Source organism: Trachurus japonicus, chromosome 22 (genome assembly GCF_045865225.1).
Source record: "Trachurus japonicus isolate A0001 chromosome 22, Traja_1.0".
Lineage (NCBI taxonomy): Eukaryota > Metazoa > Chordata > Actinopteri > Carangiformes > Carangidae > Trachurus > Trachurus japonicus.
In genome coordinates, this window is record NC_140928.1 from 9,905,401 (window position 1) to 9,925,282 (window position 19,882).

The 19,882-nt window shown below is 40.7% G+C and overlaps 3 protein-coding genes and 1 long non-coding RNA gene across 8 annotated transcripts in view; 1 reads left to right on the top strand and 3 right to left on the bottom strand.

Moving 5' to 3' along the window:
• Positions 1 to 13: 13 nt before the first annotated feature.
• coq8ab (coenzyme Q8A, genome duplicate b) lies at positions 14 to 10,493 on the bottom strand. Of its 4 annotated transcripts, none has more exons than XM_085767843.1 (15): positions 10,370 to 10,493; positions 9,863 to 10,016; positions 8,745 to 9,053; positions 8,556 to 8,622; positions 6,985 to 7,056; positions 5,891 to 6,016; positions 4,277 to 4,362; positions 4,018 to 4,158; positions 3,830 to 3,911; positions 3,578 to 3,671; positions 2,477 to 2,618; positions 2,040 to 2,147; positions 1,880 to 1,945; positions 1,306 to 1,392; positions 14 to 761 (listed from the first exon to the last, which is right to left on the bottom strand). In XM_085767843.1, the coding sequence occupies exons 2-15, from the start codon at positions 9,989 to 9,991 to the stop codon at positions 468 to 470; spliced, it is 1,803 nt and encodes a 600-aa protein (XP_085623969.1). In that variant the 5' UTR covers positions 9,992 to 10,016; positions 10,370 to 10,493; the 3' UTR covers positions 14 to 467. The 4 variants fall into 4 exon arrangements, with proteins under 4 accessions (XP_085623969.1, XP_085623970.1, XP_085623971.1 ...); XM_085767844.1 differs by having other exon boundaries at positions 9,863 to 10,019; XM_085767845.1 differs by having other exon boundaries at positions 9,863 to 10,006; positions 10,366 to 10,493.
• A 589-nt stretch (positions 10,494 to 11,082) lies between these two features.
• Positions 11,083 to 15,141, bottom strand: LOC146963491 (putative deoxyribonuclease TATDN3). 2 transcript variants are annotated; one of them, XM_085767851.1, is made up of 10 exons: positions 15,016 to 15,141; positions 14,889 to 14,921; positions 14,721 to 14,794; positions 14,548 to 14,632; positions 13,914 to 13,976; positions 13,713 to 13,822; positions 13,316 to 13,371; positions 13,111 to 13,223; positions 12,770 to 12,850; positions 11,083 to 12,519 (listed from the first exon to the last, which is right to left on the bottom strand). In XM_085767851.1, the coding sequence occupies exons 1-10, from the start codon at positions 15,067 to 15,069 to the stop codon at positions 12,376 to 12,378; spliced, it is 813 nt and encodes a 270-aa protein (XP_085623977.1). In that variant the 5' UTR covers positions 15,070 to 15,141; the 3' UTR covers positions 11,083 to 12,375. The 2 variants fall into 2 exon arrangements, with proteins under 2 accessions (XP_085623977.1, XP_085623978.1); XM_085767852.1 differs by having other exon boundaries at positions 11,107 to 12,519; positions 12,770 to 12,847; positions 15,016 to 15,137.
• Positions 15,142 to 15,246: 105 nt separating this feature from the next.
• Positions 15,247 to 19,524, top strand: fuca2 (alpha-L-fucosidase 2). Its single transcript, XM_085767850.1, has 7 exons — positions 15,247 to 15,636; positions 16,277 to 16,464; positions 16,574 to 16,913; positions 16,988 to 17,198; positions 17,504 to 17,694; positions 18,000 to 18,108; positions 19,058 to 19,524. The coding sequence occupies exons 1-7, from the start codon at positions 15,446 to 15,448 to the stop codon at positions 19,193 to 19,195; spliced, it is 1,368 nt and encodes a 455-aa protein (XP_085623976.1). The 5' UTR covers positions 15,247 to 15,445; the 3' UTR covers positions 19,196 to 19,524.
• LOC146963493 (uncharacterized) overlaps positions 17,641 to 19,882 on the bottom strand; it is a 30,602-nt gene continuing 28,360 nt past the window's right edge. Inside the window, exon 3 of the long non-coding RNA XR_015034755.1 lies at positions 17,641 to 17,738. This is a non-coding gene — a long non-coding RNA (uncharacterized LOC146963493). The remainder of the gene's footprint in view (positions 17,739 to 19,882) is intronic.

Below are 19,882 nucleotides of genomic sequence, written 5' to 3' on the forward strand. Positions count from 1 at the left end.
TCTTTGATGCCGATTTGTTTTTGCAACTTCAGTGAGGATTTATTTCATGGTCAGATGGAAAACAGTTCAGTTCCTCAAACCATAACGAGCACAGCATTATTAAGCCTTACAAGTACGCACAACAAAGTCATTCAATCAATACGTTACAAATAATCTTCACACATAATTCAACGTAGAGTTAGTCCGGATCCAAGTCCTGGTCGAGGTGAGAATGGAATATGAGGCACACGGATATGAAATTGTTCCTAACAGGTCGACTTCAGTCTGAAGATTTTGTTCACATGCTCAAATCTGTTTACTTGATGAGTCGGCAGCAACAAGTAAAAAAAAACAAAGTAACATCTGGATATGAATGTCCCAGGCGACCTAAAAATATATCTAATACCTTCACTGGTGAGAATGTGAGAGTTAAATAGTTCAACGTACCGCCGACAACACTAGAACCTGCTGGGTGGATCATGCTGCAGCTAGTGCGTCGAGCCGGGCGCTCCGTCTTTCCAGTAGTTGCTGTAGGCCGCCTGGAACATGTCGTTGCAGGAGATTTTGGCTTTGAGTTTGGAGCAGATGAGGAAGGAGCCGCCCATCTTCCTGTGGAGGGAGTAGGTTTCCTCCGGAGGCGGCGTCAGTCGCTCCCGCAGCATCACGGGGATCAGGCTGTGGATGCGCTCGGTGGTGCTCTGGGCTCCGAAGTTGAAGGGCTCCTTGGAGGAGAAGGCCTCGCCGAGGATCATCACCGCGTCCACGTGGGCGTTCTCCATCGACTTCAGCACAAGACATCAGGGGTTAATACACAGGTTTTAAATAACATCTCTAAAGCTCATAAACGTAATATGCTGGATGTAAACCAAAGTAACTAACTATTAGCATGTTTATTAAGACTCCCCCAGACACTTCTGTTGTTTATCTATTTTGTAGTTTTGTGGTAATTATGGACAAAATACAGAGTTTAATTGTCAAAATTAGTTGTTTTTGGCTTTTGGAGAAACAAATAAATTCATTTAGACCAAATTAATATTACGTAATACTTCAGACAGAAAAGAATTCCTTTTTCAATTCATGCTTAATCATTAATTATGTCACATAAAAAATGTCATATTTGTGCCTGTTCAGCTTTCATGTGATGATACAACTGTGTAGTAACCATGTCTATTCTAGGAGACATAGCTCAGTCTGTTACTGCTCTTACAATGTTGCTGCAATTCCACTTTGTCACCAGTAGAGGTCAAACAAGACTTAGCTGTCAATTTTTTTTTTTCAACAAAGAAATTCACACCATGATTCATAATAATGTTGTTGTTTTTTTACCTTTGACTCGTATCCTGTGAGAAACTTCATGTCTCTGGATCTCTGCAGGACGCCCTCCCTGTCCTGATGTGCAGCTGCCTTAATAATCTGATGAGGGAAATTCACATCATAGAGTCAAATAAAATAAAATAAAAACAGCTGATCTATTGAAATGTTTGGCTGCATGAAAGCACATTATGGATCTCTAACAAAAACAGATTGTGATACTTACTGAGGTTTTGAGTCATATTAATTCTATATTTCCTATTTTTCCAAGATATTTTTCATGTTACTATGATATATTGTGTGGTTATGAATAGCATTCACCAACATATTCAATATTTTAAAGACACTTTTATTGTAATAAAAACAATACATTTATTAGTAGGACAATACTTGATCACTGTGTCTCATGCCAAACTCACTTGTGCTCACTTTTTGGTTATAATTACATTACATCATTATAGAAGTTAAGTTTCTTGGGAACTGGGCATGTAATAATGCATAAAAATTAAATATATCATAATAACAAACTCCTCAATATTGTAAATAGAAATATTAAAGTTTTAAGTTTTATATTTTTACAGTTTCTTACCTCGATGTAGGTGTCAGTGAAGCTCTTGTCAAACCCTCGTGTAGCTCCAAAGTCCAACAGCGCGACCTGAAGCCGTGAAGCAGAACCAGACCTCAGTGAGAAACGAGCATATAAAATGTACAGGCCGCGTTTATATTATAAGTGACTGAGGCAGACGGACCTTGTGAGTTTGTGGGTCAAAGAAGAAGTTGGACCAGTTTGGATCAGTCTGCATGTATCTGAACTCAAAGAGTTCCCTCAGGCATAAAATCAAGATCTGCTCACAAATCTGAAAAAAGGCAAAAAAAAACCAGAAAGTGTGGAAACTGTGAAATGACATAAAAATATTGACAACAGAAACGAATTGAGCAACATTACGTTGATGGCCGTGATGTGTTGACACGTCGAGGGGTTTTAAAGGTGGCATTGCTCTGTATTTGGCATATCACCTTGACCACTTTGAAAGCATGCAGCATCTTGGCAGTGCACAGGTGTAAATTGTGCTGTGGGAGGTGTAGAGTTCAGGGCAGTGTGAAGCTCTGTGTGTGTGTGTGTGTGTGTGTGTGTGTGTGTGTGTGTGTGTGTGTGTGTGTGTGTGTGTGATGGTGGTGGGGCTACCTCATTCCTCAGCTCTTGAGAGAGGTCAGTGGCCTGGTCCAGAGGAAAGCCAGGCACCAGCGTGGTGGTGAGGACGTGTGGACTGCTCAGCTCGTCAATCACATCAGGCACATAAAAGTAGGGGTGATCTTTCAGCAGCTCCCTGCAACACAAACAAACAACAAAGATAAAAGGACACATGTACCTGAGCACAGAGCTGAGATAAGAGCTCCTCTAATCTTCATGTGTGTACAGTATGTGGCATTTTACACACAAGCAGCTACAGCCACCACAACTGAACCAAAGAAGTGGAACCTACGAAAACCATGAAGTGAACGCAGAAGTGAAATCTGGGAAGTTTGGTGCAAAAACACAACAACATACACGGCTTAGTTTGAAACAAAGATGAATATGAAAACTATTAAAGGATCTTTGGGTTTACTACTGCAGACCTAAAACATAATTTAGACATCACAACAGCAGTCAGAGGTAAACTTCAGCTGAAACCAAACTAAAAAACAAAGGAAATAACCAATACATGCTATAAGTAACAAATATAAAGATGAAAAGCTAATGAAAGTGGTAAATGTTTAAAAAGTGCAGCTTTTTATAGTGGTGGTTGGTACAAAACTATTGTACAACCTCTTTTAGGTCATTTATAGCATTAAATAACATTCAGTTCATTATCCATTCATACTGTTTTAGAGAAAAAAAATGAATGGTGCCAATTAAGGAATGTATTGATCTGATGAGGTCATGGGTCATGAGATGTTTCCCAGATAAATATTAAAAAATAAATCAGTTATCAAGCACAAAACTACACCGATCAGCATCAAATGAAAATGTTGTGAGTTTATTCTGAAACATTAGTGCTTTGATTTAAAACGTAATCTGTAGTTTCATTTCTTCTCCACAACTTTGTGTTCATATAATTTAATGTTATGGCTGATCAGTTTATATTCATCTTTCATTCTTTTCTCAACTCTTTTGCCTTTCTCTTATGAAATACTGTAAATGTTCTCCTCTCAGGCTCTAAAAACGATCACTTATGTAATGTAAAAAAAAAAGTAAAATATGCCTAACACGCTGTCTGTGTTTTGTGAATAACTGTGAACTACTCACTGGAATTTTTTGGCACATTTTGCCTCTCTTATGTAATCACACTCCAGCGCCAGCTCCCGGCTCATGACCTCGATGAGGTGCTCAGGAAACAGACCTGTAAAAGAGACCAAATGTTAAAAAAAAAGGTAAAAAATCATGAGATTGAAGCTGCTGCTGCTGGAGGTTTGAGTGTTGACAATAGAGGAAGTTACAAAGATCAGACAATAGCAGCCGTTATCGTAGGGAAGATAAAAACCGCTCCAACAATGTTACCTTCAGGCAGCGCGTTGCTCAAACTCAGAACGGTCATGATATTATTCACGTCACTGTCGATACTCTTGGCGACTCCGGGGTACTGAAAGAAAAGGTTTGACGGTGTGATAGTGAAGTTCACGGTGTCCTGACTCTGTTTCCTTCTCTGTTTTATCTCTGAGCAAACACACAAACACACACACACTCACCTGAATCTTCATGGCCACCTCTCTGCCGTCCTTCAGCCTCGCCAAGTGAACCTGACCGATAGACGCAGCTGCGAACGGCTTGTCCTCGAAGTACTCCAGTTTGTCCTTCCAGTTTGGGCCCAGGTCGCTGCTGATGGCTTTCTGCAGAGAGGACGAAGAGGAGGAGGAGGAGGAAGAGGAGGAGAGAGAGAGACTGTCTGGTCTGATCTGATCACTTTGGTTCACACAGTGTGAGTTACTCCAGCTCTCCATACTTTACCATCATCTGCTTGGTGGGCATGAAGTCGGCGCTCTGTCGAACCCGCTCAAAGATTTTGGCCAACTGAGGGTTGATAAAAGCATCGTCTGATAGAGAGAGGGAGGAAGAGGAGAGGAGAGGGTACAGTGAAACACGCTGACTCCATGATTGTTGTAGTGAATAAGATGTTCATGTTGAAGCATGGTCAAAATAGATTTTGGTTAGTACTGTCAAATGATTCAAATTTTTATTTGTTATTCATCTTTTTTTCTTTTGCTCGAAATAACAGAAACTCAGTGTATTGTGTTGTTGCAATATGAATGGAAAGTATAAGCAACAACCAGTGATGTAATACCGGTGCTATTTAAAAAATCAGCGTGAGTGAAGATGGCAGAGAGGGAGCAGCGCCGTTTGGTCGACAAGAAGAACAAGTTTTCTAGTGTAGGAACACGAGAAGCAAAAACATATGCAGGGTTTTCTGTAACATAATAAGACGACGAGCTTCATAAATATGTTCATATAAAATAGTATAATCACTAAAATACCATACAAAGTGGCATGACTTATCCATCTAGAGTAGTTAAACCATTCTGCATTGGTTTGAGGCCACTTGGTTACATGACTTGAAAGCTATTGAAAAAAAGGATTTTTTAAACAAAAAATACTCATATAAAATAGACTAAATTTAGAAGTCCAAGAGTAATTATGCTGTAGGTGAGATAATATCATAGACAAGATTAGATTAGATTAGATTATATAGAGCGATGCTAGATAATTACATATTGTAGATGTTGTACTATTTTGTATTGTTCCATAGCTCAGCAATCGAGCTGCGTTTCTTTCCACCTGGCAAATAAAATCCAATACTCCATCAAAAGCTCAAGAAGAATTACTAAATGGACCTTGAGATAATATCATCAGCTGCTGTTTCTACTGTCACTTTGAGCTTTAACAGTGAACGTTCCCTGATCAGAAAACTCTGTAATTCGATGTCCAGAAATAGATTCAAAACAGGGAGAGTGGACTTCTAGCTCTGATGAGTATTTTTAATCCTGATTGACAGACCAGGCGAGGCGTTCAGGCGTTTTGGAAACACCTTCCAAACTCTGTTATGAAGTGGTGTTCAATGACCTTCTGTGTTTTTGAAAGATCGCCAGGGATTTATTTATCTTTCAGGAAAACAAATGCTTAAGTCTATGACTCGACTGCAGCGTTAACACACGACATCTGAGAGCATAACGACGCTGTACTGTAAGTGTTTAAAAGTCAACACACTGCAGTGTCAAGTTTAGGCTCAGCTGCCTACAATAGCTCTGCTGGAATGGCACTTATTGTGTTCAGCTGGCCTGAGGTTTATTTTAAGTGCTGACATTTCCCTGTTGGTAGAGGGATCTTGTTTGTTTGCCAGTGAGTCTAAATCAGAGACATGATGAAGTGTTGTTGGGAAGCTGCAGCACCGAGTTTACCGTCTGTGTTCGAGCCTCTGATGAAAGCTGCACCTTTATTCGCAGACTGATAAATGTGGGTTTCCTGTCTGAGGTCCTGCTGCCTAATGCATCGTGTAATATTAGTTTGTGCTGTGTCACCAAAGGCAAATTGTTTGATGTGATGAAGTGTTTTTTTTTTAAACCTCACCTTGAATACTGAGCATCTGTCCAAGTTTAAGAGCGGCACCCCGGACTTTGCAGAGCGTCCGGACGATTCTCTCGGCGTTGGCTTCAGACAGGAAGGCACTGGAGTTCAGTACAGATTTCTTCTCACCTAAAAAAAACAAAAACATAAAACATATTTATCACTTGGCACAGGTACAAGTGTATTTCAGCTACAGATAAGATGAGAACTGGCAGTGATCTCAATGTCAGAACAGAAGATATACTGTATTAAAAAAGAGGCAGAAACCCTCTGATTTGAGATGATTAAATGTTCTCTGGATGTTAGTTTTAGACAATTATCACTTCACTTCAAAGAAAACTGATACAGCAAATAGCAGACTGTGTCCACAGGAGGATTATCAAACTAATGCAGCTTGACTTTTGTCTGACCTGCAGCACAACAATGAGTTTTGTTCCCTCACTTCACCTATCAGCATCAAGCTGAGACTGATACCACTGTTTCTCTCTCTCTCTACGTTTCCAAAGTGCTGCTTGTTCTCCCTGACGCTGATGGGAGTGTGTTTCTTGTGACGTTACAGGAGGAACTGTTCAGGGGGAAAAAAACCCTGTTGTTAGATTACACTGATGTCTCATCAAGAATAATGCTGTTTAAACCAGGAACCGTCATTAAAAGGCAGAGTAAACGTTGAGACACTTCTTGATATTTGGTGCTTGCGACACATTTGCGGAAGTTACACAACAGATTCATCCTCTGCAGCGTAAAAGTACAGTATATGACATTTTTACTGCTGCCCCCTGTGAGACTGGCTGAGAGCTGTTTTAGAGTCAAATTTAACACGACATGTAAAACCATAATTTTCAATTGGTGAAATGGTGATTGTGAACTTGAAGCTCATTCCACTGTCTCTGTTAAACATGGGTTAAATGGAGGGTTAAAGGGTTAAATGTGCCTTCAGGGAAGCTTTAACCTATTTCTCTTTAGTATTTATATGCTTTTACTGCCTACTATTGTAATACCTGAATTTCCCTCGTATCATATTGACGATCATAACATCTCCATTAAGAACTAATCATTACCAGCCACTAAACCCATATAAAAGATCCTCCTGTTTTCACCTTGTTGTGTTGGTTTTAAACTCTTCTTGGCGACCTCAGCGATCGCCCCGATGCCGAGTCCAACAGCCAGACCTGCGAAAAAGAAACAAACATAAACAACGGTGTATGAAACTTCAGACAGGCGCTACTGTTTGAAAGGTGAAGTCAAACATTATCAAGCGGCTGCATCTGATAACAGCAGCAGCAGGAAAAAGGAGGCGATAGCGGCAACCAGCCACGAGAGGCGAGTCAAACTCCTCAAGAGTCCTTGAAGAGTTTAGAGGGAAACTCTAGCGGAGGAGAAATGAGTGACTCCTCTGTGAGTGAGTGTGCTGCTGCTGAGAGCAGAGCTAATGTCTGACAACGCAGGGGGTTTATTGGCCGGATTCTCATGCAGGACTCTGACATGTCTCTGAAACATTTTCTCAGCTACTGATACTCTGTAATTCCAGTCCTGAGGAGCAGCACGTCAGCTCTTCCCACAGTCTGACCACAGCTCTGGAGAAACGGTGACGTGATACTTCTCAACTCCATCCAAAATTAACCCTCGATGCTCATATACACACCTTTTTAAAAGCAAGGGGAAAAAAAGCGAGTCAAAGCTTATAATAATGTTGTGTCTTTGTGTCTCCAGCAGCAGCAGCAGCAGCAGCAGCAGCAGCACGGTCGTTTCTTACATAACCTCTGCCGAGCCGTCGCTGCCCCGCAGGAGGTGCCAGCGCTGTCAATGTTATTTGCACAATGTGTTTGCACAACTCCTGACAAAAATAGTTGTGTGTTTTCACTAAGAAAACGCCAGAGTCCATCTGGGATCTCTTACAATTATCTTCCACTGATAAACACGCCACATTCCCAATTCACAATCTGGGTCAGTTCATTTGGACACGGCTCAGCAGGAAAGTTAGCACATAGGAACACTTGCAAAATCAATGCAGCTTGATTCAAAATCAATCTATTAATTATTGATCATTACATTGGCACATGCAGGTAAATGTGGACGTGAACCGTGCTGGTTTCAAAATGTTGAGAGAATCTGACTTCTTTCCAAATGTTTAATGAGGAAGGAAATTATTTCAACACTTTCACTGAATGTGTGGACATGATCGTTTTTTTTATGTGTGTGTGTGTGTGTACAAAAAACTGTAAAGATTTATGCGATGAAAGATGAAATCAAATCTAAAAATGTGCGAGTAAACCAGGAATCACACGTCCTCGACCTTTACCCCGCTGCCGGTGATGCATGAAAACAACACGTCAGGGTTTTATTTAATTTCCTTAATTTTTTTTTTACTTTTTCTGTTTTATTCGCTGAGTTTGCACATGTGCTTCACGGTGACTTGTCACCACTCCTTGGCTCCGCCTCGCAGCTGCCCAGTAATCCAACACTGGTTGACACAGCTCTGGCGCTGGGACAAGTGAGGGTCAGACAGCCTTGCTGAAGGGCACACTGGCAGTGGTTATGAATATCTGCATTAGCTGCAGTTTCTGCTCTGGGGTTTTGGAAACTAAATAAAAAAAAACCTTCATGGCAACGAGGACGACTGTGTAATGTTAATGGGATCTAAAACAGGAAACCGGTGAACTCAACGTACCTCCAAAATTCACCAGCCTCCCTATGCGTGTGGTCGGCACCTTCCTCTCTCTGGCTCTTTCACTGAGCTGAAATAACAAGAAAACGACTAAAAACGTGAAGGATAAAATAAAAAAATGATGTGACACTGAAGCTAAAACCACAGCACGGACACAGAGAGTGAAATAAAAAGAGGTGTTAGAGCGGATACCACTTGCTTATGCTGCTTCGTGTCCGTTTTCTTGGTGTTTCTGGCTTTATCCAGGTCCTCCGACGTCAGCCGCCCCACCGTGGAGTTGTCCTGGTTGAACGACCTGGTGTGTCCAGAGAACAGCTGGCTGGACCAGTCCCTGTGGTATTTCAGATGTTTGGGGTTGGGTCGGCCGCTGCAGGTCCCCCGACCCCCGTTTACACCTCCGACCAGACAGGTGCTGAAGCCGGCTCCCAGGGTCGAGGAGTATCTGTGGAGCGGTGGAGCCGGAGCTCTGTGGATGCAGACTTCCTGTTTGCTGAACGTCGCCTGCGGGAAGGAAAACATAATTCAGACGAGCAGGTGGAGAAATAATAGTTTGGAGCCGCTGACACACACCTGCTCAGTTACACTAAAGTGTTAAGTGGTTGTGAATCAGCTTTGATTTGATTTGATTTTAGAAGAAGAATGAAGCCAAGTGATCTGACTAAATATTCTATAGTGAAATATCTAAATCTAGGAACAGTCAGTCAAACTTTCATCAGAAAGATCCCAGTTTTGGATATTTAAAACAGATTTGATCCTCCTGCACTTGGATGATACCGGTTTTACACAAATCTGCAGATAAATGTCAGCTTATCTTCGTAAAAACAAAAAAAGACTGGATACAGCTAGCCTGACTGACTTTGGCTGGTTTTCTTTTAATGATCAATGAATCCCAGAGACCGTCAGGAGCGTCAGACTCTGATCTGATGAAGTTGATTTTAGTCGACAGGTGCCGTAGAAGAGAAAACAGTTGTAAAAACTCGTCTAAAGATGCTGCTCAGCTCACAGTTTGTGGATTTTAGCATTTTAATCATCAGATATGTTTTCTATGGAGACTGTGTGATGAAACGTTGTTGTAGAAGCTTTAAACTAAAACATTTTGTCACCTTGAGCAGTTTTTCTGGCTGTGAAACACCTCGATAGACGTCCTAACACTCCTCCCTGCTCCCCCTCTCTGGTGCCTTCTAATCCAGCATCACTATTGTTGTGGTGTTGATGAGGCGACTGTGGCACAAACAGCCACCGAAGGTATCTGGGTTGCATGTTTTTATGAAACTCTACCCGACTCTGCAGCAGCATGACAGTGTGCTCACCCTGGCTGATCCGGCGCCGGCGGCGTGATGGAAGTTCACCAGCCTCTGGTTGGCGGCGCCTGGTGTGGCTCTGCTGGCCGCCTGCTTCACCCAGGTCAGACCCCTCCAGACCACCGTGTCCCCCGACATTATGATGCTGCTGTGCTGTTAACACCTGCTGGAGAGAGTCAGGATGGACAAGTAAAAGTCTCAGCTCAACAGAGTTTTTCTTTTTGTCAGAGGTGTTGATGAATGAGATGAGATGAGATGAGAGGATTTGGACCATCAGCTCAGGTTCCCATGCTGCTGCACATCCACAGCAAAACAACTTAATCAAACAGTGATAAAAGTGTAATATTAACTTGGCTGGGCTGTGTGATAAGAGAGACAGGCAAAAACACAAACACACCCACTCTGAAAACATTTAGAAACAATCCTGAAACAATTAACAGATTAGTTCATTGAGTGGAGTCGCACTGAAATGACTAAAAGTGACATAAAAAGATGGAAAATGTGACTTGTACTCACCAGTAACTAGAAGTGCTCTCAGCTCCGGCAGCGTGCACTGAGCATTGTCCAACTGCTGCTACACACACGTTCACCTTGATCTGACTTGACACACTTTCTTGTAAACACCTCCAACTCCAGCGGCGGCGGCGTTGAGGCGGGCGGGCGACGCGCTGAAGGACATGAAGGTTTCCCCCGAGGCGACCCCAGGCCGTGGGGAGGGGGAGGGGGGGGGGGGTTTAACAAACACGGGCCAATGAGGCAAAGTTCAGCCGCCGGGCCCGACTATCAACAAACCTCCGCACTGGTCCGACGCACCGTCTGTCAGTCGCTGCTGAGCGGCGAGCGTGTCACGGCTGACGTGTCCACTCAGTCAGGGCGGACCGTGAAGTTTGCACATGAGGTGCGTTCACGAACTACTGGACTTTTAAAAAGCGGCCCCATATGAGCTCACGAGATATATTTATATTTCCCAGTTACATTTAAGAAAAATATATTTGTCATCGGTAAAAGAGAGACTCATTTGTTACTGTAAAAACGTGTCACTTTTAAGAAAATAACTTTTCTATTACATCTTACTCAAAACAGTAGCCTAGGCTATAAATATGGCAAAAAATGTACTTGAACTAAAATCTATTTTATATACAGTCTATGATTAAAATATATCTACGAAATGTATGCTATTATGTCAAAAGGGCAGCCAAACATTTTATTTGTTTAATAGGCTCCCATACTGTTGAAAAACCCTCATATTCTATAATTTCTCTACAGGATTAAGATGGTTTGAATGTATATAAATTGCATCTGAGATTAAAGGGACAACATGAAGGAAATAAATTTCATTTCCAAAATTAAAAGTTGCACAAAACCAGATTGGATCAACTGGGTGTACAGAAAATAGAAAGCCGTCTGTAGGACAGTTCAAGAGCACAACAAACTAAATCCTCCAAATTAACCGTGTAATTAAATTCCTCGAAAAAGGTTTAAACAAAAACTGAAATGTACATCTCTCTTGATGTTTGGATTTATTGATTTTATTTATTATCCTGCATTAGTTTGAGCTACTTGTTATTGATAACCCGCCAGCTGAGTGTGCTTGTATAAGATTCAGGTTTCTGGAAAATAATTAAATATACTTTAGGTAGGCTACATGAATCACAGCTTCTGCTTCTGCTTTGTTTATTCACATGGCTAAGGCTTTTAAGAGCAACAGTTACCAGATAGCTACTGGTTGTCAGTCGTTAAATTGTTGGGCCTGTGGTTAATAAAGTGAACTGAACTGAACGATAAAACTTTATTAAACCATTTCCTGAATGATTTACGATCAACTTCACAACTCAAATATAGGAGCTTAAGTGGTGCACTTGAAAGCAGCAATATCTCGTACAACTGTGAACTGTGACTGATCCCAGCCTCATCAGAGTTTGGCTTCAGCAGCCGATGTTGACCGACTGATGAATCACCCTTTTGTTTATAAAAAGCATCATCGAAATAAACAGCATGAGTGACCTCTGAAGTGTCTGACTTAATGATATCACTGCTCTGCTTAGATCAGCTCATGAGTAAAATTGAAAATTAAAAACTGGCACATCATGATTATTCAATTTATGATGAAATGAATGAGCTGACTGTTACAGAGTGTGTGTGTGTGTGTGTGTGTGTGACCGCGGCTGCTGTCACCAAGCTGCTGTTTTTGCTATGATTAAGTGTTTATGAATTGTTGGATGATTCAAATGTATCACGCACATGAAAAATACACAACTTGTGTGTCAAATTGTTATCTCATCTTAATTTATTCAAGAATATCAAGAATCCATCAAGAGAGTAGATAAATAAACGGCTTTCACCCCAACTGGCCCTCTAATGTTTTGATTTATTTACAGTACACTTCAGGGCATCTTAGTTTGATGAGAGGTCACATGAAGTTACAGTACAGAAAAAGGTGACAGTGGTGGTAACAGAAAGCTGTGGGTGTGTACAGTAATTCAAGATATTCCTGACTGATGAAATCAACCTTTAAGGCTGCGTCAGGGTCTGATGGCTGACTTAAGCTTTGGGAAGAGTCGCAGGGCGTTCTGTGTCGTCACCTCCATCACCTTCTCCAGAGACACTCCTTTGACCTTACTGATGTACTCGGCAGACATACAGATGTTTTTTGGCTCATTTCTCACCTGCAGGATTAGGACACAAAACAACAAGGACACGACATGAGCGGACAAATAAAACTGGAAGACGACAACATTTAAAAACTTTTTTTAACTAAAAATATGTATGTAAAAGGAAATTCTGAGTCATTTTGCAAACATACTGTTCATGGATTTAATTACTTACGTCAAGAAAATAAGAATAACATAACCTATCACACACCCACTACCAGCAAGTACACTGTGGTTGTATTTCAGCACATTTATTTTATCGTACCTGCTTTTCTGGACCCAGGGCAGGTGAATCAGTTTCCAGACAGATGTTCTCTAACGGCAGCTGTTTTACAAGTTTCTGCTTCTTGGTGGAAAATACACAAAGAAATCATCATCAGTCGTGAACATTTAATGGGATTAAGTCAACTAATGGAAACACAGTCAACATGTGAGTGCTGTCTTAAGAGTCCTGCAGCATTTTTGTTGTGTCATCTGTACATCTTCATGTAAAAATAAAGGTATTCAAGTAAATTGTCAGTAGAAATAATTAGTATGTGTGCGAGAACATACGTAGGATTTAAATACAGTGTGATTTTGCCGTGATCAGGTGGTGCTCTGCTGTACCTGTTCACTCCGTATTATGGATGGTGGAATTGAAAAGAAATATCCAGCCTTCACTCCCTCCATAGCGACAGAGGGTTTCCCATCAAAGGCATGAAGCAAAACCTTTTCGACACCTAGTGACATTTCAGAGTTACTGCAGTTTACTTCTGTGACAGTCAATGAATCATTCATCCAACACTTTGAGAGCCTGAACTCAACTGTTTACCTTGCTCTTTGAGAAGGTTGATGGTGGGTCGTCCTGCAGACCGTGAATGAACATTTCTGAAAATAAATCAACAAAGACACGTATTATTGAAGTCAGGTTGTTAAAGTTCTGTTTTCTGTGTGACACTGAGTAAAAAAGCTGAACTGCATGAGAATATTTTATAATTATGTTAACGCATGTATTTATATTGTAGTTAATCCACCTGTAAACACTGGGAATGCTACTGCAACCTGACAAATATTCATTTGGAAACTAGTGTAATACAAATGTTCTTTTGGCGAAAAGTTGTAGCCAAACTTGTGCTACTGAATTTAAAGAACATCACCATTTGGTATTTTTTCTTACATTCTCTTAAACTGAAGTGTTTCCGACCAACTTATTATCATGCGTGACTCACAGGGGGAGATCCAGCTCCTTTGCTATCCGTGCTTGATGAATGAGGACCTGTCTTTGGCTCTCTTTATCAGTGTCACTGCTGACATATCTGGGTGTAAAATCCAATCCAACCTAAAGCACAAAAAATTAGGAAAAACGATTAACTGCAACATTAATGCAAAGGAAAGAAAGTTTGGACAGAAAAGACATACTAAATCTTTACCTCCCCGATCGCCACTAAGTGGTCTTTGTATTTCTCAATGATGGGTAAAGCAGCATCTAGATCCTGCACAAAAGACAAAAAAGACTTGATTCATTCCTCTACTCTCTCAGATTTATGTCCCCAATTCAAATGCAATGAAGGTGAATAGACCCGTGTGATACTAACAGCACTGAAACTCCAAGCAACAACCAAGCAATAAAGCACACAGAATGGCAGCGTTAATTAAGATATGCAAACATATTGCATATGAAAAATACAGATTAAATACACCTGTCCTGTGAGAAAACTTGATGTTTTGTAATATGGGTGAACCGAGCCTTTAAAGTTGTAGTAAAGTATATATATAAGAAATCTCTTATTCCATGTGCTATTCAAGCACTTAATGCAAATGACTGCACCTGATTTTAATTACATGTTCAAAAGGTTTTCTGTTTTTATTCTATTCTGCTTTTATCCTAACCTACTGCAGCTGTTATTTGTTATTTCTTGCCCACTTGCATGGTTTGTCTGTGTGTAGTGTAATTTTATGTCAGGAAAGTCAAAGACAAATTTAAATAAAGTCAAAATTAAACTAAACTAAAGTTGTCCCTACCTGCAGAGTTTCAAAATTAAACTAAACTAAAGTTGGCCCTACCTGCAGAGTTGCCCCCCTCTGCTGCTCTGGGGAAACTTCTTGAACAGGGTGAACTCCTAAACAGGGGAAAACAAAACCTGGGAACCTAGGAAGAAGTGAAAAGGTCAATAACACACATGCATACCTCTATATATCTGATTTAACCAGTCTCGTTGTTATTAACCTGCAGTTACCTCTGTGACAGGGCAATGATCTTGTCAAATTCCCCAGCATGCTCGGCAACAGCTAACAGAGCCAACAACCCAGCCTGAGGAACAGAGCAAAATAATTAGCCTGACACAAGTACTGTATGGACACAATATGAGTTTACTGTATAATGTATCCAAGTTATGATGTTTCACCTTCTTTGAATTCTCAACCACCTCCTCTATGTCCTAAACATAACAACGACAAGAAGAAGAAAAAACACTCCGTCAGATATTTAAAAGATAAAACATTAACTTATATCATTTTAACAAACAGTCAAACCTTGTCAAAATCCCTCGACGAGATATGACAGTGACAGTCAATGTAGCCGTGCATGTGGACAACGTAGCGGGTCAAAAAACCAAAACAATACTCACTTCCTGTAAGAAGAACAGACTGCGCATGCGTGGACTTCCCGGCGCGTTCGATTATAGAATACGGCGTTGCCCAGGAGAGCGGCGTTCGGTTGAAGCCGATTGGTTGAAACGCACCGGTGGAATCAACGGACAACAAATCGAACATCCCCCAAAGCTGCTGAATGAACCTGCCGCTTGTTGTGGGTTTGGTTTGTTTCGTTGAGTTCTCTTCCCTATTCCCTATATTGTCTCTTATGTTACCAGTGTGGTTTTATCATGTGATTTTATTTGCACTGTGAGTTTGTGACAGCCAGCGTTCGTATCTTTTAGTGACGATAAGTGCTTCGACTTAAAAAATGGGTGGTTTATCAGTCTTCTCGTTGCTTTTATCGATGCTGTTGATCGGCACGAGCGAAACCAAATACGAACCAAATTGGAAATCGATCGATTCCAGACCTCTTCCAGAGTGGTACGACCAGGCCAAATTCGGGATCTTCATACACTGGGGCGTGTTTTCTGTCCCGAGCTTCGGCAGCGAGTGGTTCTGGTGAGTTTTTAATCTTTTTATTTTTTATTTTTCTAATTTCTAATGAAGTATAAGTCAATAAGGATGTGGGGCAGTTTCGGTTGTTTGATTTCCGGAGCTTTCAGTCATGTACTTCATTTTCAGATGGAGCTGCACAATTATCATGGAATTTAAGATTAAAAACATTTTCTGAACTTGAATGAAACTTTAGTCCATCATAAGGCTGTGGTGCAAATATGATGAAGTTCATGTGATATAGCCTAAAGCTCCAGAACAAAAGTAGGCTACTGTAGTCCTGCTGGTGGGATCATCTTTGCTTTTAGATCAAGATGTCCCCAAAGTGCTCAGAAATAAATGTAAATCTACAAATGCAAATATACAACTTGGGTAAAACCTGTCTGCCAACAAAGGTTTGACTGAAAGCTACTAAATATTGTTGTTATATAAAGTTTTGAGTTATGAGATGTTGGAGATTTTGAGATGTACATGTTCTTTTTTGTTACACTACGCAGCCTACAACAGAAGCTTAAAGCCATTGAAACCTCAACATTTCTTTCACTTTCTAGCAATAAACTATTTGATGTACAGAAAACAATGGCCAGACGAAAGAACAGAAAGCTCATCTTCCTTTTGCCTGTTCTGCTTTTCTTTTCTGATCCAGGTGGTACTGGCAGAAGCAAAAACTGAAGCCGTATGTCGACTTCATGCAGAGGAATTATCCTCCTGACTTTAAATATCAGGACTTTGCGCCACAGTTCACCGCCGAGTTCTTTGACGCCAAAGAATGGACGGACATCTTTGCCTCGTCTGGAGCAAAGTACATCGTCCTGACTACAAAACACCATGAAGGTACAGTAGGCTACATAACTTCCTTATTATTCAGTATATTTGGTTAAAGTGCAGGGTAAAGCACTATATAAAGGGCAGTATTGGAGCTTTTTATTGTTTTGTTTTTCAGGTTTCACATTGTGGGGCTCTAAAACCTCCTGGAACTGGAACGCAGTGGATGTTGGACCCAAACGAGACCTGGTGGATGAAGTGGCGAGTGCCCTCCGCGCTAACAGTGACCTACGCCTGGGCCTGTACCATTCCCTCTTTGAGTGGTTTAATCCACTCTATGAAGAAGATGCTGCCAACATCTTCACTACAAATTACTTTCCTACCAGTAAAACACTCCCTGAGCTTTATGAGCTTATTGTCAAGTACAGACCGGAGGTGCTGTGGTCTGACGGAGACGGAGACGCACCTGACACATACTGGAACAGCACAGGTTTCTTAGCCTGGCTTTATAATGACAGGTATAATAGACTTTCATTTCCCTCCTAGTTGGTAAAAAGTGAACTCAACTAAATTTATGTTTTGTTTTCCACAGTCCGGTACGTGACACAGTGGTGACAAATGATCGGTGGGGTTACGGCTCCATATGCAAACATGGTGGATATTACACCTGTACCGATCGCTACCAGCCAGGACACCTGCTAAAACACAAATGGGAAAACTGCATGACCATTGACTCAAAGTCCTGGGGTTACAGGCGCAATGCTCCGCTCAGTGACTACATCGGCATAGAGCAGCTTGTGGCGGTGAGAGTTGAAAATCTCATTAACCTTTAAAATGTTTTTTTTTATCATGTAACCAAACTGTTGACCTGCACATCTCCACATGAAACCCTGTTTAACAACATGCATGAGCAAACATTTTTTCCTCTCACTCATTTTATTTTCTCAGTCAGTTGGGCAATTAAATGTTAATGTATGTAAACTGATTTGTAGCACACCCAAAAACTTTTAGTTCACTATTATCAAAAAACCATTTAAGAAGCTGGTGGCATTTGTGCCAATTTGGTCTATTCAGTTTTATAAAACCTGTACTTGACCTTTTCCTGCAGACGTTAGTGGAGACTGTGTCCTGTGGGGGAAACCTGCTCATGAACGTTGGTCCGACACACGACGGAAGAATCGCTCCGATCTATGAGGAGCGTCTGAGGCAGATGGGTCAGTGGCTGAAGGTGAATGGGGACGCCATCTACAACACGACGGCGTGGCGGGCTCAGAACGACAGCGTCACACCAAACATCTGGTGGGTTCTCATTTGTCTGATCTGCAGTGGCCAACGCTTCGGATCTATAAAGAATAATTGCACATTTTCATCAATAATTGGCGTTTTTTAAGGATTTACAACCATTTGTATATGATGGTGCAAGTATTTTACTTGTTTATGTGTTGGTTTAACTAACCACAATACAAATCTCTTGGACTTATTTTGTCATCAGTTCATATATTTCTGTAGTTTTGTGATTTGATGTCCTAGCTAATAGAGAATTATACACGTTGACATATAATTTTATTATTTGAAACTTAATTAATCGGCCTGTTTGTCAACAGGTACACTTATAAAGCACAAGAAAAGGCAATCTTCGCTGCTTTAATGGAGTGGCCCAGTGATGGATCTGTGATTCTACATGAACCTGTGCTTACACAAGGACAGACTCAGGTAAGACTGGAGATGTAAGAGCAATTCACATAGAGCATGTCAAGGCAGTCAAGAATAAAAGACAGGCCTAACATTGGGAAAAAAATAAGAATAGATGACTACAGGATGTATAGAATATCTACAAGGGAGCAACAGATGAGTAAATATTGTTACAGGCAACAAAAAGCAGATACATTGAGTAATAGATGTGTAAATATAGCAGCAGATAAATAGATCTGAAAATGCAGACCTATACAGGACCCAGTATAGCAGCCAATGAAAAATAATATAGTGTACACACTGGACTATTATCTTGCTGCAGATATATTGGTATTTGTATATGAAGCAGCTGCTCTGTACCAGGCACAGAAATACCACAGGGATGTTTGAGGTTATTTAGAGGTTTGTCCACCAGAGAGCACTGATACGTTCTCACCTGCAAAATCTCATCTTATCTGATTAAAGATAAACAGATCCAAGGAATGTGATCATTTTCATGCTTGTTTAATGTCACTAGGTATCTCACTGCTCAGCAGTTGTTGAAATAAATAATTACAACAGGATATTATACCAACTGCTTGTTCATCCAACTAACACTTTTAATTATTGACTGATGATTAATCTCACATTGAAGAAGATGGGGAGAAAAGCGGCTTGAAAAGGAATTAGGGTAAATCCAAATATTTGAGTTTTGAGTATTAATTTTCTTGAATAATATACAAATAGTTTCAGATTGATTAAATATTGAGTTGTGCATTGTTGTATTGTAGCTCCATCATCTCCATCATGTTAGTGGTGAAAGAAATGACCGGCCAGTATTTGATTAAAGGTTCAATACATCAGCAAACTGCTGCTGTGTCCAATAACCGCACTCCATCCTGTGGAAATGAGCTTGACTGGATGTTCATAGAGCAGCAGCTCTCCTCCTCTGTCAGCATGTCAACCTTGTTCCTGTCTTGCTTTTCTTTAGGTGGCGCTTCTCGGTCACGGGGCTGTGCGGTGGGAGCCTGTAGAGCCGAGCGGGCTGCGGGTTCTCCTGCCCCAGCTGTCCCTCAGCCAGATGCCATGCCAGTGGGCCTGGACACTGAAGCTGACAGGTGCCACTTAAAGGGAAACCAGATCACTCTAAGACGAACAGACGGAGCTGGAGGCAGAGAGAAGAAACCGGGCAAACCAAGAGTTTTATGTTTGAATCACTGAACGCACCCTGTAATGTGAATTCAATTTTTTAAATTAATAATTGTTTTCTATTGTGCTAACTTTTATAATCAGCTTTTCAAATTCTAGAAAATCTCTTTGTTGATTTCTTTGTTAGTTATTGTTTATGAAGACATCAGCACTGATGGCTGTAAAGGTCTTAAGTTTTATGTATGAATGTTTCAATAAACTCAACGAAGCTTTCAAATCCTTTTCATGTCCTAATACAACACTTAAACAACACATTGTAACTCCAAGTATATCACACCCGTGTGAAATCAACCTGGGATGATCATTTTGATTTACATTGATCATTTTTATGTTATTTTGTTCTCAACACACTCTACTATATATTGAATAATGATTTTAAACTGCAATATTTCATTAATTGAGATCTAAGATGTGTTGTTTAAGTGTTCCCTTTATTTTTTTGAGCAGTGTATATAAACACATGCAGAAATATAAAGAAAATGTATGCCAGGCTCGTGTGTGACCTTACAGTAAAAGAAAAGTCGTGATGTTATTAATTTTGATTGTTATCAGGTGAACCAATTGCACTCCTGCTCGTGCCTGAATTATCTCAGGTAATATCCTGTGT